The sequence below is a fragment of the Mus caroli genome, chromosome 10, assembly GCF_900094665.2.
Source record: "Mus caroli chromosome 10, CAROLI_EIJ_v1.1, whole genome shotgun sequence".
Lineage (NCBI taxonomy): Eukaryota > Metazoa > Chordata > Mammalia > Rodentia > Muridae > Mus > Mus caroli.
The window spans coordinates 80,789,668-80,815,399 of NC_034579.1; the positions used below are offsets into that span (position 1 = coordinate 80,789,668).

The 25,732-nt window shown below is 43.8% G+C and overlaps 1 protein-coding gene and 1 pseudogene across 1 annotated transcript in view; one reads left to right on the forward strand and one right to left on the reverse strand.

Annotated features, from left to right (window-relative positions):
* The window catches only part of LOC110303069, a 21,081-nt pseudogene extending 15,560 nt beyond the window's left edge, over nt 1–5,521 (forward strand).
* Nucleotides 1–25,732, reverse strand: part of Stab2 (stabilin 2) — a 169,965-nt gene that overhangs the window by 71,570 nt on the left and 72,663 nt on the right. Inside the window, exons 25-31 of the mRNA XM_021173976.2 lie at nt 24,376–24,534; nt 18,937–19,032; nt 17,728–17,823; nt 15,541–15,588; nt 13,996–14,132; nt 12,818–12,932; nt 9,873–9,950 (exon numbers count right to left, since the gene is read on the reverse strand). Of these exons, the coding sequence (XP_021029635.1) occupies nt 9,873–9,950; nt 12,818–12,932; nt 13,996–14,132; nt 15,541–15,588; nt 17,728–17,823; nt 18,937–19,032; nt 24,376–24,534 (729 nt within the window). The remainder of the gene's footprint in view (nt 1–9,872; nt 9,951–12,817; nt 12,933–13,995; nt 14,133–15,540; nt 15,589–17,727; nt 17,824–18,936; nt 19,033–24,375; nt 24,535–25,732) is intronic.

A 25,732-nucleotide genomic window follows, 5' to 3' on the forward strand; every position in this document is an offset into this window, starting at 1 on the left:
GGCTTCGGGGGTGCGAAGTAGTCAATGTGTGACTGGAGGCCAGGGAAGGGCTGTGGCGCGAGGCATGTGTGTGTGTGTGTGTGTGTGTGTGTGTGTATGTGTGTGTGAGACGGGGGGGCCCCCCGGAAGGGCTGTGACGTGAAGGCAGGGGGAGGGCTGTGGTGCTAGGCGGTCAGCGTGGGACTGGAGCCCGGGAAGGGCTGAGACGCGAGGCCCGTGTATGTGACTGGAGGCCCGGGAAGGGCTGAGGTGTGTGCTAGGCGGTCAGTCAGTGTGTGAGTGGAAGGCCGGGGAAGTACGGGGGCGTGAGGCCTGTGTGTGACAGGAGGCCCTGGAGAGGCTGAAGCGCGAGGCAGTCAGTGGCTGCCTGGAGGCCAGGGGAAGGGCTGAGGTGTGAGGAGTTCCGTGCCTGATTGATTGGAGGCCAGGGAAAGACTGGGGTGCAGGGAGGCAAGTGACTGGAGGCTGGAGGACTGGGGTGTGAAGACTCCCATGGATAATTGGAGGCCTGGGAAAGACTAGGGTGGTCGGTGTGGGACCGAAGGCCAAGGAAAGGGCTGTGGCTCAAGGATACCCCTGTGTGACTTTAGGCCAGGGAAGGACTTGGGTGCGAGGAGGTCTGAGTGTGACTTGGAGGCAGGGGAAAGGGATGTGGCACAAGGCAGTCAGTGTGTGACAGGAGGCCCCTGGGAAGAGTTGAGGGCATGGTGAGTGAGGTGGTAGGAGGCGGGTGCATGCCAGCTTCCCATGGCTGAGAACTATGTCACTGAGACAGAGGCTCCCTTATTGCAGGGCAGAACATTTCAAAAATGTTTCAAGTTCCCGTGGAGAATCTGGATTGCATCAGAAGTATGCGACCATGGGTGAAGAGCGCCCTTCAGATTATTGGACTCGATGGCTGCAGAAAATTGTTGAAGGACCTTGAAGGCTTTGGCCCAAGTGACAGATACTTTTATAATACGTCTTGGCCAGATATTGCTTCAAGAGAACTTGTCAGGAAGAAAATGAGATACCGACCCAAGCCATACTGCTGTAGCCTCTGCAACTACTCAGCAAATGTGCTTGTTTCTCTCAGAAATCATTTGAATCATTGTCATGAAGATGAGGTGGACCAAGAGCTGCAGATCCAGTGTCCAGATTGCTCATTTGCTTCTCGGCCCGATGTGGTGAGCAGACACTTCTGGTTGTTCCATGAACCTGTTGGGAAAGTTCACAACCCCAAAGAGAAAGTTCTGGGCAATGGGAAGTCACTGAAGGGTTATATAAAACATTTTACCTGTTTAAAATGTAACTTTTCCAACACTTCCTTCTGTAGCATGAAGAAGCATGTGCTGATCACCCATTTTCATTCTTTACTGAATGCCTATATTGGCCTTCAAACTAAAGAAGACGAGCAGCAGCCAATAGCTGCTGCTCTTTCTGGGGCAAACACTTTACCACCTGAAAGTTTCTATTGTAAAAAGTGTAGTACCACTGTGAGTAGCCAGGAAGAGCTGATGACCCATATTTTAACATCAGATGTACACAAGAATTTGGAGAATAAGTTGAGGTCTGTGATTTCAGAACACAACAAGAGGTCTGGGTTTCTGAAGCAAGTGGCTTTTGCTCCAAAGCCACAGGCAGGCTTGTCCAGACCACCAAACAGTAGGGCTCCACACACAACTTCTTTAGCAAAGCCACCTTGGTCCCATCTTGCCTTGTCACAGAACACTCCAAGTCCAGCCATGGTACAGTCAGTGACTTTGGCCCAACCTGTGACTTCTGCCAATGTACAGCCACTTGGGCCTGTGAATAAGTCTGTTGGAATGAGCAATCTAATGAGTCAAGCCATCCAACCTGGGATTTTACCCTTAACACAGCCCATGGGGTCTACAAGTCTACCTGTGGGTCCTCCAGTCAGATCAGTGGGGCTTACTAGCAGGCCAGTGAAGGCCACAAGCAGACTGACCAGGCCAGGTACCCCTTCTTCTGGTCTTTCTGTCAGTAATGGGATTCTGCAGACCACATCACCAGGAACTATTTCTGTGGGTCAGATGGTCTCACTGGCAGTTCTTCCTGAAGGTCAGATGACCCCTGCTTCTGTGATTCCTGCACAGACAGCAGCTTCTGGGGTTCTTCCCACTGGCCAACCAGTTCAGTCCAGGGTTCTCCATGTAAGTCAGACAGTCTCATCACAGGTTCTCTCCTCTTGTCAGACAGTGTCCTTTAGGGTTCTCCCTGCAGATCAATTGGCATCATTTGGGTTGCTGTCCTCCAAACAGCTGGTGGTCTCAGATGTCCCTGTAAACCAGGGTGTGAGCTCTCGTATTCCTCTGCTGGGTCAGCCTGTTACATCAGGGGTCCTTCCTACAGGTCCACCAGTTAGATGCAGTGTGATTCAGCTCAATCAGTCTGTTGGCCCCAGCATGCTTCCTGTGAGTCAGTCAGTGAAAGCTGAAACTTCACAGAATACCATGTTCCTCAAGTCAGGCTCTGGTTTTAGAAAGCTCCTTCCGACAGGAACACAGGTTAATGGGAAGCCCATTTACATGCTGGACCCCATTCCTGCCACTCTGCCTATTCTTCAGGGTGCTAGCCTCATGACTATCACTCCATCCCAGGTGCCCAACAAATTCCTATCCCCTAGTGTGGGTACACAGATGTCCAGTGCTCTACCCAACTTGTCCTCCTCCCCGGGGCTGGTAAGCACTGCAGACCAGAACATATTTGTTCAGGTCTCTTCACCTGAGGTCAGACAAGCCAACCAGTGGAAAATCTGCCCAGTTTGCAAGGTGTTCTTTCCATGTAATGTCTACCAGGCTCACATGGAAGTGGCTCACAAAGAAAGTGAGTTTATCTCCAGTGAGAAACTTGAGCCAGTAAATCTGGCAGTGTGTGCACCATTTCTGAAATGGACAAGAGAGAAGGCCATGCGTTGCCTCTTCTGCAAATGCTTGGTCTCAGAGGAGGAGTTAATGTACCACCTATTTAAACATGGCTTAGAGTGCCTGTTTTGCCCATATATTTTCCACAACATTCAGGATCTTTTGGAGCACAGCAGAATTAGACACCTTGGGAGGAAGAAGCTGTGTTTGGATTATAATAACAGGGCCTCCCAATTAAGCCTGGATGCTAATGGCAACCTCTTGTTCCCCCATCTTGATTTCATTATCAGTCTGCCAAAAGAGAAGATTGGAGAACAGGAGATCTGCTTGGCTATCCTTTCAGGCATATACTCCACATCACTGGTGCCCTTGTATGTTAAGGTGAGGCCTCAGGCTAAGGCTGTACCTAAGCTCAGTGAACAAGAGCTGACTTGTCCCCTCTGTTTGAGCACATTCACGATAGCCAATGCCTACATGTTACATTTAAAGGACAAACACCATATTATGCCAGTGGCCTATACATTGCTCAGTTCTCCTGCGTTCAGGTGTGTCCATTGTTGTGGAGTCTATTCTGAAAACCTGACTATGGCAGCCATCTCACTTCATTTGCAGTATTGTGAATATGCTATTAAAGGTAACAGCTCAGACCAGCAAGTTCAGTCCAGTTTTGTTGAGAGCAGTGAACAACAGTTCGTTAATGGGAAAAAGATTCCTGATTCTACCTGTCCTATAAAAAGAAAGTGGCCAGATGGCCATTTGGGGGCAGATGACCATAGGAGGGATGGGAAAGATTCCTTGCATGTACTAAAGGGTAATGCAGCATCAGGTCCGGAAGAAGGGACTAGTGCTGTGCCTTTGAAGAGACAGAGGCATGAAAGCACAACTCAGGGACCAGTGGTCAATGATGATTTACTCCAGATCCTAGCATTAGATCCCCAAAAATACAAAGACTACCATGAGAAAAAAAAGCAGTTTCTTAAAGATTATTTCCATAAGAAACCATATCCTACCAGAAAAGAAGTAGAACTGTTGTCTTTATTCTTGAAGATGGAAAAAATTAATGTGGCTTTGTTTTTTGGAACAAGAAGATATATCTGCTTGAAAGCAGTAGAAGTCCACAGACCCTCAGTACTTCTAGGTTTTGATATGTCTGAACTTAAAAATGTTAAACACAGACTAAACTTTGAACCACAAAACTCAGTTTAAAGTCCTAGGCAGTAGTTTGTGCTGACTTTGGTACTCTCCTTTGCTCTGTGTTTCAGGTGCTCAGGAATACTTAGGTTAGGAAGTAAATGTTAACTCCAAATGTTAACATGTTAACTGCTTCCTGTAGTTCAGTCTCTTAACAGTTATTCCTAAGTGACCCCCACACCTACCATGTGAATTAAGTTTTGGTATTCCATATATTCCTTATTACTAGTAGCTTCCAAATGATAAAAACTTGAAGTCTACAAATACTTGTCTTTTCATTTTAGCAACTTTTTGCTTGTTTGTAAATGATTAGTTAAAAGTCAGAGCATTGTTTTGGAGTATTAGAAGCAGCAGCCAAGGACACAGCAGTGTTTAGAGAAGAGGGCACTGCTATGTATGTGGCTTTCTAAGAACACATTTTTGAATATTAACTTCTGTTAGTATTTGACTACCATATTATAATTTTGATTTATATTTTCAGGTTTGTCCTGAAAGCTTAAAAAACACAACTCATAGAAAAATATCCCCATCTCAGGGTTATAATGTGTAGCACAAAATGTGTTTTTTTTATAAGTCAAGTGTTTGAAGGGGCAGCGATGCATTCCCTTGTGAACTTTATAGTGACAAGTCATTTCTTAATTAAAAGATAAAGACAAATTTTAAGCACCTTTAGAATAGACTTTGAAAACATACACACAGAGTTCTTTCTTACTTGAACTGCTCATAAGCAAGTAAGAAGAAAGGGTCATGGACTTATGTATAGAATTCCTGCCCTTGTATGTGGATCCTTCTTGAAATAGAGTACAGGTTTCAGGCTTAGGAAGAAAGGGGTAGTCCAGGAACTCTTTCTTCCTGGTAGGAATAACTTAATAGATGTGTTACAGTTGGGAATATTGGATTTCCTCTGGCCCAGGTATCCAGATGAGGACTTCAGGCATTACTGAGGAATCTGTGTTGCTGTATTACTGTTCCGTGGATGTCAAACCCTGTTTTCCACACAGTATAAAGCAACAGCATAGTGTATAGTATTATAGACCAGCCAGTATTATAGAACTGCCTGGGGAAGGAGTAGTACCTGTTTATTAATAGTCAACTCAACTATCCTGTGTTATATTCCTAGAATAAAAAATTGTTACATCTATTTCATTACCATGGTTTAAGGTAAGCTCACCTTCCTAAGGGTGTAGTTCCTCTGTCAGGAGAATGATCTATCTGCTTCATTGCCCTTCGATGTGCAAAGGAGGAGTTTGCCTCCTTTTAAGTGAAGTATCAAGGTGTGGGGCTCCAGAAAGTATTGCAGTGTTTTAAATGTAGCATTTGCTTGTAATATTTGTAACATATATTTAGGCACTTGTGAATCTTCTTTGTCTATTGGGACACATTGTCAATTCTGAGAACTTGTTATTGGTTTTTTTTTTCTATTTTCATAGTGTTTACTGTGAATTAAACTTTGTTATGCTACTGCCAAAAAATAAAGTTTACTTTGGAACACAGTCTTAGACATTTCTTTTTCATGTTGTCTGAAGCCAGTTTTGTATTACAAAGGCAGAGTTGAATAGTGACAGAGATCAGGAGACCTAGAAATTTAGTATTTGCTATCTGGTTTCTTTGTAGTTTGTTTCTAGCATCTAGATTAGAGGAAGACAAACATTTTTGAATTTTTGAAAGCTTTCTTCCTTGGATTGCTTCTTTCTTCTTTATTACCCATTTAGGTTTTTATCCTATATTTTAAATATTTTACGTACTGAACTTCGCCCTATACCCAAATAAAATGTTCTGCATAAGCTCTCCTAAGAGCTCTTACCCTACATCAGCTACTGATACATCTGCAGTAGACCTTTTAGATGTGGTGAAGAAAATGGTTAAAGGGGACCCTTCATCCTTTCAACCCCAGGCTGGATACAGTTCTTTACATTAGTCCTCTATTTTCCCTGTCCCTTCACTTGATGCTCTATAGCTCCCTGTTACTACTAGCTCATGTCTATACAGCAGTCCTGGCAATGGGACTAGTCACTGTTGCCAGTTGCCCTAAATCAATTCTATGTTTACTTCCTCTCACCAACCCACTGTTTCTCCCTATTCCTCAACCCTCCTAGAAAATCACCTGGTTTTACTTTTAAAAATAATTATTTTCCAAGTCTTTTCAAGAATTCAGACGGCAATTGCATGATTAATTGCAGCCCAGTAAGTTAAGACTATGTGACCTGAAGACTCTCTTAAATGGACGTAGAAGTACCTCCTCTGACAAAGATCCTCCTCAGCAAAAAACAGCTATAATGACCCTGCCCTACATTTTATATCCTCTTAGTGCTAGGGTTGATAGTTTCCTGCTGAAAGATTATACTTCCTAGTTTCCCTGTGGCCAAACCAAGCAGCTGCAAAGTTAAGGGACTCTGATGTAGTAGTTTCCACCCTTATAAGGGTCTGTATCCCATTGTATGTAGCATTTTGGCATTCATACAAATGGGTGACAAGATGGCCATGAATAAATAAGGTCCTTCCTGTGATGCATTGTTCTGTGTCAACTTGACAAGCTAAAGTCATTTGATAGGATGCAATCTCAATTAGATCAGGTTGGAGTCAGGCCTGTATGGCATTTTCTTAATTAGTGATTAATGGAGCAGGGCCCCACCCATTGTGGGTGGTGCCATCCCTGGGCTGGTGGTCCTGGGCTCTATAAGAAAGCAGGCTAAGCAAGCCATGTCAAGAAAGTCAGTAAGCAGCATGGCTCCATGGCCTCTGTATCAGCTCCTGCCACCAGATTCCTGCCCTGTTTGAGTTCCTGTTCTGACTTCCTTTAATGGTGAACATATATAGGGAAGCCTAAGCCAAATAAATCTTTTCCTCCCCAAGTTGCTTTTTGATCATGGTGTTTCACTGCAGCAATAGAAATCCTAACTAAGATACCACATAAAACCAGACCTAGCCTCTTTTTATTTTTGCCTTCTGTCTCTCTACAGCTTCCTTAGTAATATAACAGAGTCGAAGTGGGGTGGGGTGGGGGATTTTGAATTAGATAGGCATAACAGATTTTAGAACTGTGAGGAGATGGTTTGCTGGACCTTGATGGCTTTATGTTTGTGTTGCAACAATATACATTTATGAAGGCCAGACTTTCGGAAATCTACTCCTTGAGTTTTAACTCTAGATGAGTACAAAACAAGCAAAGTACTGTGGGCTGGACTTCACCTCCACTCACCTGTTGGCTCCACCTTTATGCAGCACACAGCCTATGCAACCATACATCATGGTACTAGCAAAGGTGGCATGATGCCAGTTGACAAGAGAAGTTCTTGAGGGAGTAGCACAATCCAAAGGCTAAGAAGAGAACAATCATGAACTTTTCATGTTCACAAAAATTCTTCCTTCACCCAATTCCTTATCTTGGAGTGTTGTCTCATCTTTAACTCGAGGACAATGTAGCACTCACCATTTTAGTGTTATAAAAAACAAAAGGGACACCAGGTGGGGGTTGATACTTGGCAGAGTGCCTGGAGCCTAATGGATCTTTAGAAATTCCAGTTATACATAAAGCAAGGTGCTGGTTCTCATGAGGGACACAGAGATGTGGCCACATGCCTCCAGGATATAGCCACTAAGGGGTATCAGGAAACAGGCATCAGTATTGGATAATTGGTGGTTATGCCACATAAGCTTCGTATAGAAAATCCCATGGAATTTCAAAGGAAGAAGGAAATCAAGCCAACATTTACTGAGGGCCTTTTAGTGGCAATCTTTGAAGTAGGAGGTGTTAAGTAATCCTTACCAAAGAAGATAACTGAGACGTGTAGAGCTTATATGACTTCCAAAAGGTTATATAGCTAGTCAAAAGCTCAAATTCAGACCATCACTTTAACATATTTTCTGTAGACATGGGTTGTGTGGGAAGGCCACAGAAAGGTTGGGCCTTAATATCCTGTACTGGCTAGTTTTGTGCCAACTTGATACAGGCTGGAGTTATCACAGAGAAAGGAGCTTCAGGTGGGGAAATGCCTCCACAAGATCCAGCTGCAAGGCATTTTCTCAATTAGTGATCAAGGGGGAGGTCCCCTTGTGGGTGGAACCATCTCTGGGCTATTAGTCTTGGGTTTATAGAGGCAGGAAGATTTCTGAGTTCAAGGCCAGCCTGGTCTACAAAGTGAGTTCCAGGACAGCCAGAGCTATACAGAGAAACCCTGTCTCAAAACACAAACAAACAAACAGACAGACAGACAGACAGCAGGCTGAGTAAGCCAGGGGAAGCAAGCCAGTAAAGAACATCCCTCCATGGCCTCTGCATCAGCTCCTGCTCCCTGACCTGCGTGAGTTCCAGTCCTGACTTCTTTCAGTGATGAACAGCAGTGTGGCTGAATAAACCATTTCCTCCTCAACTGCTTCTTGGTCATGATGTTTGTGCAGGAATAGAAACCCTGACTAAGACAGATCCCATGGTTATAAGCTCAGCGTAAGAGGTGGGTTGAAGTACCATATTACTAAGGAACTTGTGTCTATCTAAAATATGTAAGAAGGGGGGAAAAAGGTGAATGTGTATGTATTTGTGTTCTCTGAGCCTGGAGCTCAGCATTTCAAACTAGCTGGCTAAGGATTTTTTTGTTCTGATGTGCTGGGGGGTTACAGATCCATTAAGCTATACCCAGCCTTTTATTTGATACTGGATGTCTAAATTCAACTCTTCAAGCTTGTGTGACAAGCACTTTACCTACTGAGCCACCTCCCTGGTCCAATTTTATGTTTTTTTAAATTAAATTTTTTATAAAGGGATTTTAGTACTCTGAAAAGCTAAGACGAGAAAGAAAAACTATTGATAAGCAGTGTCACTTGGAACCCTAATTTCCTGTAAGTGCTAAATCTCTGGCTTAACCGGGTTGTGTTTAAAGTCTCTAGATAATGCAGACTTGTAAGGACTTTGAAAAACATGGAGACTTATAAAGAGCCTTTCTTTTGAACAGAAATAGTTGAATTAAGACTTTTGAAAATTGAATATATAAATGCTAAGTGAGAACAATTTTAATTAAAATGCAATTAATTCATAGTTCCCCTAGCCTTCTACCTTCTGAACATTTCCATTGTATAAGAAGTTTCTTTTAAAATGAAGATCCTAATACAGTAACGAGAAATTATGGATTAGCTTATAAACCCATTTTCCTTTTTTAAAAAATATTTATTTATTTTATGTATGTGAGTATTCTGTTGACATCTTCAGACACACCAGAAGAGGGCATTGAATACCATGTGGTTGCTGGGAATTGAACTCAGGACATCTGGAAGAACAGTCAGTGTACTTTTACCACTGAGTCATCTCTCCAGCCCTCCCCTCACTTCCCATTTTTTATTCTTTTTCATACCTATAAATACTAGTGAATTTGGACTTATGTAAAAAAAATGGAAATCTTACAGTAGTTTTTCTGTGCTTTCTTATTTTTTTTCCTCTTAGGCTTTTCTCCCCCCCCCCTTTTTTTTTAGGATACAGTAGTTCAGGGAGGGGAGTAAATAGTGATAACAAATTGCTTTCCCCTTGTTCTTGATTTTAGACTTATGCCTCTTAAGATATTTGCATATACAAGAAAGAATATGAATGGGAGGTCACATATGACAGAGGCCCCACTGCAAATACAGGTGGGCTGAGTTATAGCAAAGTCTGATCAAATGAAGAGAGTCGCCATGAGAGTCTAGAAAAAAATAATGAAGCACATCAAATTAGAAGCTCCTTCGATAAGTACTAAGGCTAAGTACTTTTTACTTGCCCAAACAGTACTGTATAGGAAGACATCACAGAGGGGAAAACAGCTCTGCCTATTGGGTAAAGGGCATCTTTACCTTGTTGATGATGTGGACCACCCCGTTTGTGGCTGCATTGTCACCATCCACAAAGGATGCCCCCTCAATTGTGATATTCTGAAAGTACAAACACAGTGGGAAGATGAGTATACTTGAGGGTTGCGTTACCTCTAGGGGTTCTTACTTCTTGAGCAGCAGTAATCACAGTTTTAGGCCGCGAAACCCTTTAAATTGTGACCCATTAGCTATCACAAACAAATAGACACACATGTATACTACCCAAATGAGAAGATGGCTTTCTTTTACATGAGTGATGTACTCTGATTGTCAAGTCTATTCCACTCTTAGTGGACTAAATAAATGTATGGGAAATAGTAACATGGACATCAGTGAGCCAAGGAGGTAGCCTGGGGCATCCATCTCCTTAGCTACCCTCACAGGGAACCAACTCTTGCCAACACTTTGGCCTGGGACTTCCAGAAGTCTTTGTTCTGTGGGACTGTTTATTTTATTTATTTTTTTAGCAGGAATCACCATAAACTAATTTAAACAGTGCCTGTTTACCAGTTCCTCATGGATCTTAGGGAACTGTGAACACGGAAGTTCCGTGTACAGAGGCTGTGGAAACACACCAGCCCGCCTGCCGTATCTCTTTTTGTTAAAGTGGGATATTGTTTAATTGTATTAGACACAGGAATGGAATTAAGAAAACTGCATTTGATGGTTATCTCCTCCAGGTCAGGGCCTTGATTGATCTATTTTGGGACCAATATAGCCTGTGACATGCCAGGGTGGATGTTACTATAGCTAAGAAAATTGATGATTTAGAACACTAATGGATTATTCTAATTGCAGTGACCACACTATAGAGTATACACAAAGTCAGGTTGTAAATTAAAAAAAAAATTAACGATACTTACCTATAGTGTTCAGTGTAGTGCTTCGGTACCTTGTACACACTGTGCAATGATTTAATTAGTATACTTAGGCTCTTTGTCATCTGCATCAGTTAGTTCTTCCTAGGATGACAACATTCAAATCCTCTCCTCCAGCTCTTTGATTGATTTATCTGGGAGCACTGGAGGTTAAATGTAGGACTTCACGCAAGCGCTTTCCCACTGAGCTACATCTTCATCCCTTTTTAACTTTTCATTTTAAAACATGGACTCACTAAGTTGCCCAGGCTGGCTATGACTTCACTTTGTACCCTGGGAGGCCTTGAACTTGTAATGTTCCTGCCTCAGTCTTTGGACTGCCTCACAGTTCCACAGCACCATGTCTGGCTCACTTACTTCTTGATTTATATACTATAGTGTTGTTAAGCAGATATATCCTGCTGTGCAATACCCCACAGAATGTATTCTTTTTCACTAGCTGTATCTTTGTACCATTATCTTTTATTAAGGAATATTTATTTTTTGAGACAGAGTCTTACTGTGTATCCCTGGCAGGCCTGGAACTTGCTATATAGACCAGGCTGGGCTTGAACTAACAGAGATTCACCTGCCTCTGCTTTCCCCAGGCCTGGGGTTAAAGTCACGTTGCATGATGTCCAGTTGTACCCAAAATCTTTATGTCATATTTTTATTTAAACAATTCAGGATATAACATGGGTGTCATTGGAATTCCCAAAGACTTACAAAAGAAGATTTATAAAATATCCATGGAACCACACATTCAAGTTTTTTGCTTTCTACATGAGCCAGTGAGCCTGGTGTTTAGGCTTTCACAATGGATTCTTTTCCTAGTGCTTATTATAGGCTGATAGGAAGCTGGGAAGTTCTAAGCCATTTCTGCCTGATGAGTCATGGCCGCAGCAGTCCTCACTGCCTGCTAGCCAAACTTTGACCCTTGACCCTTCACAGCAGGGAAGCCACACTTCCCACTGAATTGGCACATGAGTTCTTGACAAGACTCTGGGAATGCCAAATAATGTGTTTCTCTGAAGCTCTACTCTTCCAGTGCCCTGGCTCTAGCATGAAGATGCATGCATGTGCAGAATAAGCGCTCACTCTAGGCTTGCAGTCTAGTAACTGATACAACATCCAGTTACTGCTATGACTCCATCAGGAGCTTAGTTGAGTATACATTAGAATGAATGGAAGATGTGGTGTTGACTCCCCTTCTCCATTTCAGGGTGATGTCCGCTTGCTGGTCTGCATTTTGTATTACTGCTTTCATGAACTAGTCCCTTTTGCCTTTTTATTAAAATTTTTTCATACAATATATTTTAATAATATTTTCTCTTTCTTCCATCTCCTCCCAGATCCTCCCCTTTCTTTCTCACTTAATTTTTATGTTCTTTTTTTTAAAAAAAATATGAAAATTGAAACAAATATAAAAGCAGCATGACAAAAAATGCCTCCCCCCTGAAAAAAACTAAACAAAATCAATAAACAAAAAGCCCAAAACCAAGCATGGGATTCATTTTGTGTTATTCAACAACTCCTGGCCTGCTCTGGAGTATGGTTGATAGACTCAGGGACACTCCGTTGGAGGAAACTGATTTTCCCTTTTATGATAGCTGATCTTCAACTTGATGGGATCTAGAATCATGATAGAAGAAGCCCCAAGGCATGTCTATAAGGGACATTTTAGAATAGGTTAATTGAGGTGGGAAGACCTACCTTAAATATTAGTCCATGGGCTAGAGTCCTGGACTTTATAAAAACCAGAAAGCTAGCTGCGGACCCTCTGATTAATCTCTCCTGACTGTAGACGGTGTGGCCATCTGCCTTAAGCTCTGGCCATCATGACTTCCTGTTAATGATGAACCGTACCCTCAAACTGTGAGCCAAAATAAACCCTTAAGTTCCTTTGTCAGATACTCGATTACAGCAACGAGAAAATTAATGAATATACTACTGTAGCCTAGTTGTTTTCTGGTTTTTCCTCTTTTATCTTCCTTAAATTTTCCAAAATTCAGGAAAGACAACATGTGTAAAGGTATCGTGCTCCAACCAGCTGGATGACAGAGTTCTTACCCCATCTGCCTTGTCCAGGCGAAGGAAGCTTCCCTGCAAGGATGTCGCTAGCATGTGAGAGGGTAGCAGAGTCTGCAGATCAGCCACTCTGTATGTGCCTAGTAGTGTGTGGTATCTGAAAAACAGATAATAAGGACCACAAATAGCCATGCACAAGGTAGTATCACTAAACAGGAGAATAAGCTCTGGGGCCCGATGACCATATTCAAACTTCACATTCTCCCATACTTAAACTTTACATTTGCCTTTGCGGAGGTCAGCCCTAGCTGGAATTAGCCATTAACCACTCTGCCTCACTTCTCACATCTGTAAAATGGGAATAATTGTAACACCCATCTCAAAGGGGTTGAGAGTGTTAACTGAATGATATTCAAAGCACATTGCGTGGTTTAGCAGTGGTTCTCAACTTGTGTGCCACAACTCCTTTGGGGGGGTAACAGATATCCTACATATCAGATATTTATACTACTATTCATAACAGTAGCACAACTACAGTCATGAAGTAGCAAGTTATTACAAAAATAATTTTATGGTTGGGGGTCACCACATGTATGTAGCAAAAGCCTGAGGCACTGTATTAAAGGGTCACAGCATTAGGGAGGTTGAGGACCATTGGCCTAGAGTCAGCTGTTAACAGATAACTTTTCCTGACCCAGGGGAGGGTTGCTAGAAACATCCTAGGAAGGGAAGGATCATGTGGCTTCTTTATATTGAACTAAGGAATGATCACCCTGGATGCCAGCCACATAGCATGGAAAATAAGTGTACTGGCTGGTTTTGTGTCAACTTGACACAGCTGGAGTTATCACAGAGAAAGGAGCTTCAGTTGAGGAAATGCCTCCATGAGATCCAACGGTAAGGCATTTTCTCAATTAGTGATCAAGGGGGAAAGGCCCCTTGTGGGTGGGACCATCTCTGGGCTGGTAGTCTTGGGTTCTATAAGAGAGCAGGCTGAGCAAGCCAGGGGAGGCAAGCCAGTAAAGAACATCCCTCCGTGGCCTCTGCATCAGCTCCTGCTTTCTGACCTGCTTGAGTTCCAGTCCTGACTTCCTTGGTGATAAACAGCAATATGGAAGTGTAAGCCGAATAAACCCTTTCCTCCCCAACTTGCTTCTTGGTCATGATGTTTATGCAGGAATAGAAACCCTGATTAAGACAATAAGGTAAATGACACTCACTTTATCAGGGCTGGAATGTTGTTCCGTGACAACCAGAAGCTTTTTTCATTCTGGTCCATGTCCTTGATGGCTTGCAGGGATGGCACGAGGACAGTGAGATTAGAGGTGGCAGACAGCATGGACTGCAGAGAAGCATTCTGAATCACAGAGAAAAGAAAGTGGCTGGAGGACTGTTAGGGATGAGTGGGCTGACTTATACGCTTTCAGAGATGATGGCTTCACATGGGATGCAATTCCAGGAATGCTGGGAAGGCACTAGGCTTGCCCTCCCCAAGTCCACCCAGCCATTGGCTGATGTCTTACATTCTCTTGTGAGACTCAATCTTTTTTCTCTTTAATGTGGATCTTTATAACAATGCAGATTATCCCAATTGGGCCATACTTTGTCATTGTAAGTCTGAATGAAAAGCCAGATGAATAATCTTGCTGTGTGTGTATGTGTGTTATGCATACATGCACACAAAGGACTATGAATTCTTCAATGTCTTTTGAGTAAGACTGAGGAAGTTGCAGAGAATGAAAGCCTGAACCAAACTTAACTATGTCTCATGCATGCTCAGAAAGACTATTATTATGTCAACAATTAGATGAAAAAAGAAACCCAAAAATTAAAAACTGACTCCAACCCCCTAAATTTTGGTTTGTAGAACTTGCTGATTTCTGGTGAATACTTCAATCAGAACTGATGTTAATTCCTAACACAACAGCATTTAAAGCAGGCTGGGGGCGGGAGAATGTGGCCTGTCCAGCCTACTGCTGGGCTGGGTACACTTATACAGGGTGAGATTGTGTATGGTGTGGTTACAGGGAAGCCAACATACTGAGAGAGGGAGCAGTCCTGTGCCTTGCCTCTAGGGAGAGTGTTGTACACAGAGCCTCCACTGTGGAAACAAGTGGCTCCTAGAATGTTCTGCAACATACAGGGAGCTGTTCTCTGAGTGAATGCTGATTGAACAAGACCTGTATTGGCACATACTTATTTGAAGGGACAAACACTCTTGTTATGTTGTCTGGCTAGGTCAGACACCCTAATCCATTCAGTTAAAGGGGACGGAGGTCCAGACACTGGGGCAGTGTGAGGTTAGACTCTGTCTGATCCTCTCCAGGGGTAAAGAGTAAGCCTTTTTAATATGGTAAGCATAGAGATAAGCATATTAAGTTTCCCAGATGTCAACCATAAGTCCAGATCTTAATGAATTATGACATAAATCACATTAAGCTTCCAAAGAAAGAACTAGGTGATAGATAATGCTATTTTTGTGTATTTGAGTTGCTTAGAACCCAGCTACCCCACCATAACCTGGGCCAAGCAGTTTCTAGCTTGGCTAAACATGGTGTCACTGGTGTCCAGGCCAAGCCCCTGACTTATCAAATCAGAGTCTCTTGGGGTGGGGTGCCCCATGATGCAGGCAAGGTCGGGGAGCTGCTGTGCAGGACACTCCCCTCAACCCCCCTCCCCAACATTTCCAGTTTTCTACTGCACAAACTCCAGATCTCTAAAACGATTTACATTCCCACTGCTAAAGTGCAAATTCGGGGACTCACATTTATCCACTGGTAAAATACAGCTGCTTCAGAGAGAAACGACAGTTCCTTATTTATTTGTTCCAAGGAGGGCCGAAGGAGAAAGAGAACACAGAAACGTTATCTCAGGGCAGTTCTGGGCAGCCTCTGTCATCTGCAGCCACACTCTCCCCAGGCAGATGGGAACCTGCCTCTGAGCAGGAGCTGCTGGAGGCCTTCATACTCAGGGGCCTATCCTTTAGAGCAGTGGTTCTCACCTTCCTAACGCTGCTGCAACCTTTGAATACAGTTCCCCATTTTGAGGTGAACCCCCAACCATAAAATTGTTCTCATTGCTACCTCATAACTGTAGTTTTGCCATGGCTATGAATTGTAATATACATATCTGTGACTTTCGATGGTCTTAGGTGACCCCTGGGAAAGGGTCAGTCAACCCCCAGAGGGGTTGTGACCTCCAGATTGAGAATTGCTGTTTTAGAGATAGGCGTGTCCAATCTTTTGGCACTACAAAATGATGTTGTTATCTACAAAGTTCACACTTGAGAACTGGATAAGAAAGAATAATTACAAAGGAAAAAACCCTACAAACACCAGGTTTGATAATGTTTTACATAAAACAATTTTGGATCATAGCTATCTTGGTGTGTACAGACCTACCAGCTACAGCTAGGACATGCTTGTTAGACTGAGTTAAGTTTAGCTTGCTGGTAAAAGACACAGCCACCCACCTACAAGGTACCCAGAGCTCAGCAGCCTCTAGTCAGAACCAATATGGAGCTGCAGGCTGGCGCATGGAGTGGCTTTTGGTTACCAGGCTGTCTGTCCTAGGGTATTTCTAGAATAAAGGTTTCATAGGAGAAAAAGAACAAGAACCCAACTGTATGAGAAAAACAAAAGGCGTGAGGAAAAAAATTGTCAGCGTTAGGTCTCAAACCTGGACAAACTGCTAATGTGGTGCCTATTAGCGTTTCAAAGCTGACATTGGTCAGGCAGTTTCTCCTGGAATCCCCCCATTGGAATCCCTCCATCTTTGCCTGTTACAGGGTTCTCCAGGCTGGCATACCCTGCCCCCTACCTGAACTCTCCAGCCTAGGGACTGGGCTACCCTTCCTTCCCCCAGCTGCTTTTCCCTATAGAATCCAGCCAGTTTTGGCTAAGCTGGTTGTTTTGGCCCTTTTACCTCTTGACCCAGGCTCTTGGGTCATGGCTCATCTCCCCTCTTGCTCTCCCTTCCTTTCTCCTCTCCTATGGCCCTGCTCAGTTTGGCCATGTTCACTCTGGATTCTCCCAGATATCTCTGCCTCTGGCTATATTTAACCTTTTATTTACAATAAACCTTCTCCTCCACCATACCTAGGAGCAATTATGTCCACCTATTTGTTTGTTTATTTAATCTGGCACCAAACCCCAGGATTTTGATAAGTTTAAATATGAGCGACCAAGGAATGAGGAATTATTCTCACCCTTGAGATTAGAGTTCAGGGCAGGAGGAGAGTGAGGTGGAGAAGTGCCAGTTGGGTGTGACCTATACTGCATGGATAAAATACTTTCTACTGGTAGTTAAGTCTTGGACCTGGCACATGGACAGATACCAACATCTCAGGCAAGTAAGTGTGCTTAGCCTCTGCTTACTGACCTGTGGAATGGGCATCATAACAACATTAATCCTAGACAACTGTTGTGAGGTTTAAATGAGATGTTGCTGCATAAAGGACCTAGAAAGACACCTGGTACACAGAAGGCATTTTCTTGAGCACGTGTGCATGGGTGCGTGCACACACACACACACACACACACACACACACACACACACACATATGACCTCATTCAGGATGGGTAAACCCAGGGTGTTCTGGGTACCCATGGGAGGCATGGGACCCAACGGGGCACTAAGGCAGCTATCCCATGTAGCCCAGCAGAGGGAGATCAGTTGCTCACTTGGGAAGTTTGAGACAAATTGGCAAATAAAAGTTTTAGGACTAGTTAGTGTGCAGAAAGTGCCAGATAAAAAGCTGCTATAGCCTGTGAAAATGAGGGGCCCACCAAACATGAGGTATCTATAGAAAAACAGCTGCCTTCATCTAAGAATCTCTTGGACAAAGGGTCTGTAGATGGAGCATGTCTAAGGCTGTCTGAGCTGAAACGTCCATTTTCTTGCTCTGTGTTCTGTCTGTGACTTTGCACTTGAGGTTCTCACTAGGGACTTACCATGAGCACATTTCCATAGCACAGGACACCATTTCCTTCATAGCCCTCTTGGCAAACACAGCTCCAAACACCAGACGAAGTATATTGGCAGGTGGCCTGAGAAAACCAAGATGGAGGAGACAGCTTGCTTTCCCATCTAAGATGTTAGACCCAGCTCATATGTATCTGTGAGATGGTCAGCTCTAAGATGGAACTTGGAATTCAGACCCTGCAATCATGTGGTAGAGCACCTGACTAGTTGCACTTGGCCCTGAGTCTGATCCACAGTTTTACAGGAAAAGCTACAACAAACTCCCCGCTGCAAGTTCACCCCCAAAAGATGGTAGAAACAACCCAGATACATCAGTGTTACAGCAGGATGCTCGTGCCTTTGGCTTTTAGTCACAACAAATCTTTCTTTTCATCCCTGCCAGATTTAGCAAATGAAAGATCCAAAGAGTTAAATTTGATGTTCAGACAGATGATGAATATATAAACTCACCTTGTGCAATATTTTGGGCACACTGAACCTTTGCCCCAAACTTATTCTCTGTGGATCTTAGATTCAAATTCAACCGCTGCCTAGCATCTTTGCTGGCAACACAAGCTGCTGCTTTTAAGCTTTGAAATAGAGTGGAGATTGCAATCGCTGCTCGAATTCTGCTTAGGGAAGCTCTTCGAAGGTGAGAGACTTTGTTCATGGTTAGGCTCAGGCAAGATAGAGCTGTCAGGGTTTGGATATGAAGTATCCTCCCCGAAGAACACCATGTTAAAAGTGTGGTCCCTTATGCAGGGTGTACAGAGGTGGGGGGAGTGGCCAAAGCATGAAGACTCTGGTTTCATCAACACAACTTCATTGATGGGTTCAACATCTGGTGACACTACTGAGAGGAAGAAAAGCTTCTAGAGGTTGGGCCGAGGTGGAAGAAGTAGGTCACTGGGCATACACCCATGGGGTCATGCTCCTGTCCACCATGAAGTGAGGCACTCTGATCACTCCATGTTCCTCACCACAATGCTCTCCCTTACCACACACGGCCCAGAGACCACGCAGCCAGGTGACCATGCACGAAGCCTTGGAAACCAGGAGTCAAACAAAGCCTCTTCCTCAAGGTGTTTTGCTCAGGTATTTTATGATCGCGGCAGGAAGCGACCACATAACTTACTTTTTGTTCTTTCTCGAGAACTTTCCATGTGTTTAATATCAAAGGGAAGCACCAGGTAACTCACCAGGGGGTGACATTTCTCTATTTGTTCCAAGCATGAAATGATAGGTTCACAATCAATTCCATTTCCTCGAAATCCTTTCTTGCACTCACATTCATTCTGCAATTTCCAGAACACAGATGGGATTATTGAGGCAAGTGCTCTCAAGTCTTGCCCTCCATTACACTGAAAAGCGGACTACAGAAACCATTGCCATTCAACCCGCCTAAAGAACAGAAGCTCTAGACTCCAGACACATCAGTGTTACATAGTCACTGCGCATAGTCAGCCACACTTGAGTACTACAACATTCACATCATGCTGCCCAGTAGCCTTTTTTAAACTTTCTGTTAAAATTCTGGACCTCACCAAGGCCTATAAAGAGAGCTTAGACTTCACGGCCATCACAAGGGAAGAGCTGACCTCCCATACCCAGATAGAAAAGCCAAGTGAGCCATGGCTTATCCACTTGGTGGAGAGCCATGTACAAGGCTATTGCTAGCTTGAAGATGCTGCTTAATTCAGATAATGCCTCCCCAATGAGATTCAACATATCACATCTGCATAGACAACCCACAGTATATGGCTCAGCTGCTGATGTAGCTTCATGTAGCTTAGTAAGTGCCTCTTCTTTGAGGGCTTAGCCCCCTACTCCAGTGGGCAGGGTGCAGGCTGTATTCCAGCCCTTACTTGCCCAATGGGCAGAATATATACTTTCAAATATATATTCTGTGGTCTGGTTGTATGCAGCTAATCAATAAAGAATGATGATGGCAGTGTCATGATAAAATGGGAAATTTTTCATACTAATGGAAGACACTGAACCAGTGAAACTGCAGTAGATGACTTCAGTGTACAGGAAACTAACAACCTGGCCATGGGAAAGGCCAGAAGGAAAAAAAAATACATCAGCTCAGATTTAACTTGCTGTTTTATTTCCCTAATTATTTTCCATAAAAAAGTAATATTTTGACATTTAAATGATGTAAAAGAATTTCTTCAATTGAGTTAAACAAAACAGATGTTCTGGGAATTATCATGAGTCTAGAGGACGGCAGAAATCCATTAAAAGGTAAACAGGGAAGGTCCAATCTTAACAAGCTGGAAAATGAGAGACCTGGGGCTTTGTGGAGCCACTGGCTTGTGATGTGCTTATGGGATTGGACTACTGTTCAGAGGGGATGGGGTGGGCTTGGGAGGTTCTTCTAGGAATACTCTTTAAGAAGTGGGGCACTGGTCCCTGAGAGAGGACGAGAGAGCCAGGGAAAGCATTCCAATTGAAGGAAAATGTCAGGAGAGAGGAACACAGTGAGGGAGTGTGTCTGGAGAAGCATTACTGCAGAAGAGTTGTTTAGGATGGATTTTGAAAGTATATATACACCCCAGTCAGGGTTGATAGAACATCGTTCAGTGGTGGGAAGAAGCAAATGGACTTCCATTGTATGGATTTTATCTTTGACAGTCTCTCCTGTTCTGTAAGCTTTATAAGGCAAATGGATATATGTTATATGCTCATGTATAATATTTTATAATAATATAAAACCCAAGCATGCTATGTGCATGGTGGAACCCAAGCTCATCAGCTACTAGAACAGCACCTCTGTGTCCCCAAACCCTAACCCTTCATATATTTGATCTAAACATGCTTGTCTTATAAAAGCAACATTCATAGATATTCAAGTTATTAACCATTTAGTTTGTCTAATAATCCTTCCAATCAACTGCAAACTAGTGATGGCAATTTTAGACGGGGTTTATTTGATTTCCTAAATATGTTATAGAGACACACTCTCTCTCTTCCATTTCCCCTCAGGACATTTATCACTTGTTCGTGGGAGAGGATATAGACACTGCACATACTGAAGTGTGTTCTTCGACCCCAAATTCATGCTTAAATCCTGACCTACAGGACTGTATAATATGACCTTATTTAGAAATAGGGTAATTATTATGGAGTTTCTTAAGACTAGGTCATATTTAAATAGGGTAGACCCTGAATCTAATGGACTAGCATCTATTTGAAAACAGGAGATGTATGCACAATGAGAATGCTGTACAAATGTGAAGTTGGGAGTTAGGTAATGATGGCCCAACCCAAGATGGCCAGTAGGCCACCCAGGGCTAGGGGTGGAGCAAGGGACAGGGTCTCTCTCTCTCCTTAGTATCCTCAGAAGGAGGCACCAGCTGACCTTGACTCTGGCCACCAGACTGAGACAATATATTTATTGTTCTCTGCTGTCCACTTTGTGGTACTTTTGTTATAGTAAGTCCTAGACAATGCATATGGACACCAAGACATCTTTGTTTTCTTTTCTCAGCTGCAGTCTGGTAACACAAATGAAGCAAAGATGCAATTGTTAACTCAGTTCTCAGGAGCATGAGTCTATGGTGGCCTCCTCTGTGATTAGATTCTTGGAGGCTCATTGGAAAGCATTTGCACTAGACCCATGTGAAGGTGCTGCTGTCAGAGAAATCAGAAGGGTAAATAGCGCAACAGTTAGTAGACACTCAGAGCAACGGCACACCACATGCTCATTTGGCATCAGTTTAAAGGTGTTTAGCATTTGGTCGCTCACATGATCTGTCACCTTACACCAGATCATTTCTACAGGGTAACTTGTGGGCCTTGACCCTAGCTATTTATTATGCCCACAACCAAGCTCAGTGGTTCCCAGGAAGAGTCAAACATAGGGCAGACATGTAAACATCTGTTTGATTTTTGTCTGCTAGCATCTGCTCTCTCCCTCTCTAGAAAATGTACTCCATTTGGCTTTGGGGATACCACTATTCCCTCTTCTGGTTTATATAACAAGACATGGTTAATTTCTTCAGCCCAGGTTCCCACTATAGAGCTTCAGGTTGGGTTTGTCCCTGCTTGCGAGCATCCTGGCCTTAGGGCCTGATTTCTGCAGTTATGAGCATGGGCATGAGGAGATGGGAATGAGGAGAAATGATGGGAAAGTGTTCAGCCAACAAGAGTAAAGGAATCCTGGGTTTTGGTGGACATGATCACAAGATGTACTCTAATCTATTGTGCCTAAAGGGGAGCAGGGGTAAGGAAGGCTGAAGTGCTGGAGGGCACCCCTTACCCAGGAGACTTTGCAGAACTTGGGGCCTGACAGACATCCTTCTGAGCCCTGTATCACACTGCACCTACCTCAGCAGCAGCACACAGTCTTTATGGTTGTGTGAGCCCCAACTTTACCCCAGCAACTGCACACAGTCTTTGTGGTTGTGTGAGTCTCAACTTTTCTTTTAGACCTCTGTTTTTCCTTTTTCATCTTCTTAAAAAATTTGGTAAAGCATACCTGACAAAATTTACTGTCGTAACCATTTTTAATAGACAATTCAGGGGCATTAAGCACACTCATGCTGCTGTCCAACCATCACTGATGTGGTTCCAGGACCTTCCTCATCTCCACAAACTGAAAGCACCTGCTCAGGAGTAACTCCATCTCCATACTAGACCCTGGTAGCTGTGTTTCTACTCTCTGCCTTGATGAATTTGAGTCCATGAGAGATTTCATTTAAGGGGCTGGAGAGATGGTTCAGAAGTTACGAACACTGGCTGCTCTTCCAGAGGACCCGGGCTCAACTCCCAGCACCCACATGGCTGCTCACACCTGTCTGTAACTCCAGTTTCAGAGCTTCTGACACCCTCACACTGACTGACATACAGGCAAAATAAAATGCACATAAAATAAAAATAAACCACACATGCGCACACGCACACACACGCACACACACACACACACACACACACACACACACACACACACACAGATTTCATCTAAGAGGTATCACCAATAAAGTCTTCAAGTTCATCTAGGAGCTGTAGCACGTGTCAGAGATTAGTGTGAATAATGTTCTTAGTAACATGGTTACACAAACATGCCTGGGAGTCCCTGCTTTTAATTCTCTTCGGCAGTTGAGTCACTGGATCCTACGGTAATTCCACCTTTCATTTTCTGGAGAGCCGCTACTTAATTTTCCATGGCCCTGTCACTGTCACTTTTTATTCTCCGGGAATGCACAGGTAATTGGATTTTCTATTAAAACCAACAGACTTCCCAGTGATCCAAATATATTCTCATACTTTCCCCACCCCTGGTTGTCACTGCCTAAGTAGCAACCATTGTGGTCTGTGGTGGTCTGAATGAGAAAGGTCCTGTAGGCTCATGTATCTGAATGCTTGGTCCTTAGTTGCTGTAACTGTTTGGGGGAAGGATTAGTGGGCGTGGCCTTAGTGGAGGAGGTATGGCTTTGTTGGAGGAGACATGTCATTGGAGTTTCAAGAGTCCATACCAGGTCCAGTCTGTTTCTCTCTCTCTCTTATTTTTTCATATTCTTTCTCTTTCCCTCGCCCTGTCCCTGTCCCTGTCCCTGCCCCTGTCCTTCTCCCTGTCCCTGTCCCTGTCCCTCTCCCTCTCCCTGTCCCTCTCCCTCTCTCTTTCTCTCTGTCCTCTCCTTCCAAACTGCAGATAAAATGTATGCTCTCAGCTACTCCAGCAGCATGCCTGGCCTGTTGCCACATTCTCCACCATGACGGTCATGGACTCACCCTCTGAAACTGTAAGCAAGCCCCCAAGTAAATGCTTTCTTTTCTAAGTTGCCTTAGTTATGGTGTCTCTTCATAGCAACAGAAAAGTAACCAAGACATGCATGATCTAAGTTCCTGACACACACGAGGGAATGTGTTGTCTAAAGCAGAAGGCTCGTGGTGGAATGACTGGAGCCATCACAGAAAGCAAGGTTAGGCTTTACATTGTGCTCAGTCTCATGGGGACGTGCATTTCTCAACCAAATCATCTGAAGGTTTAATAGAGTCCGGCTTTAGAACACAAGTCTGCGAAGCTGTATCATCATCAAAAGGGTTGTGAGAGGGAGGTCCTGGTTCTTACCGTCTAGGCCTTGTGCTCCTTTGACTCGATGGAGCACGCCTATACTGTTTTGGGGTAGGAGAGGGCACATGGAAGACGGGGAGTGGGGACCTATCATTTCCATGGCCAAAATATTAATGTAGTCAGTATCTCTATATCTCTTCTTCTATAACCCTCTAATTCACAGGCAGTAGCCTCTGCTTCTTTTCATGAAATGAAGCCAGTTAAAATTAGGTAGCAATCTATAGAATGTTCTGGATACATGTGTGTGATCCATGGGTTGGGGGTGACTGAGGCTTCCCTGAATTCTGACTCTATGTGAATCATAGTCAGATTGATTGCTTTTCTGTGGCACAGAAGAAATCACTAACCTACCACTAACCTCTCTGGGGCCACAGATGTAAGGTGGCATCCCAGTGACACTGATGTCTCAGACTCTTTATGATAATCAATCCATTCTTCCTACTACAACCAAGGGCAAAGCCATAGCAATTTCAAACCAAAGCACCTCTCTGGTTGTGATATAAAAAAAGTCACAACTGGAATCCTGCTTCCTCTTTTCTTTCTTCCCCAAGTCACCCACCTGCCCAGGGCCTACATATAAACAGGTGGCATTGTCATGGCAGCCTCCGGAGCTAGGCAGCAGGCAGTTGTTGATCTCCACACAGTCTCTTCCGTTCCCTGTCCAGCCCCGCTGGCACACACAACTGTATGTCCCCGTGCTAGTTTGGATGCATTCTGCCTGCAGGAGGAAGAGCAAAAGTAAGACCTCTGAGACCACAGGCCAGCTGTGTGCAGCTGCCAAAGTCAGAGAGGATCTGGAAGAGTATTCTAGAAACACATTCGCATGGAGTGCAATGGAAATTATTGAAACACTTAGTCGTGCAAACATCATAAAGCAACTGGGTGATTTCGACAGCAAGATTGCTTGCGACTGTTCAGCTAAGGGCTATAGCACTCAACACTGTCTGTTACTGATTCAGCCAGAGCCTGCTTTTGTTGATTTACAGAAGTAAAGAACCCACAGGAGAAGTGGCTCTCAACCTTCCTAACGCTGTGACCCTTTAATACAGCCTGTCATGTTGTGGTGATTCCCCCAACCATTAAATTATTATTTATTTGCTACTTTATAACTAATTTTGCTAGTTATGAATCATAATGTAAATATCTGATATGCAGGATATCTAATATGTGATTCCTGTGAAAAGGTCACCTGTGGGCGGTGTGCATGTCTTGGTCGTGAAACTAGGAAAGGGACTGTGACAGTGGAAAAGAGACTGTCCTCTTTTGGGGCCTTATTAGTTGTACAAACTAATGGGTTTCATCCTGACATTTCATGTACATATATAATGAACATCAATTGCCCTCAGTGTTCTCCTGTCATAGGCTGCTCCTTCCCCCCCCTCCTCCTCCCTCCTCCTCCAGGGCTGCCTCCTACATTGTTTCTATTGTGGAAAGGGTGCAGGGAAGAGACTTCTGGAATATCTGTGACAGGAAGGGGAGGGGAGGAAGAGGACCAAAGTAGGAGGGCAAAGAGATGGGAGGGGTTTGGGGAAGAAGAGGGACAAGACAACGTGTATATGAAAAGGCCCTAAAAAGCCCATTACTTTACGTGCTATTTCAAAAACTCTGAGATTTAAAAACAAAAACAAAAACAATCTGACATTTTGCACATGCTTTGTGCGTGTGAATCAGGCACTGCTTTCTGGGATGTCTCTTTCTCAGGATTTCTTTTAAAAGTGTTAGGTCACAAAACAAGCCCCCAAACAGCAGAGCTGGTGGCTGTGTAGGGTGATGGCTCTGGTCCTACCTGAGTTGGTTTGGCCAGGAAACAGAAGCCTAAAGCATGCCTCAGAAACCCTTCACGGCTGGCTGAATACCCCTGACTTCAGCTGTCAGCACCTCCTCTGTCTGAAAGAGCATCCCAGCATCCCTGCCCG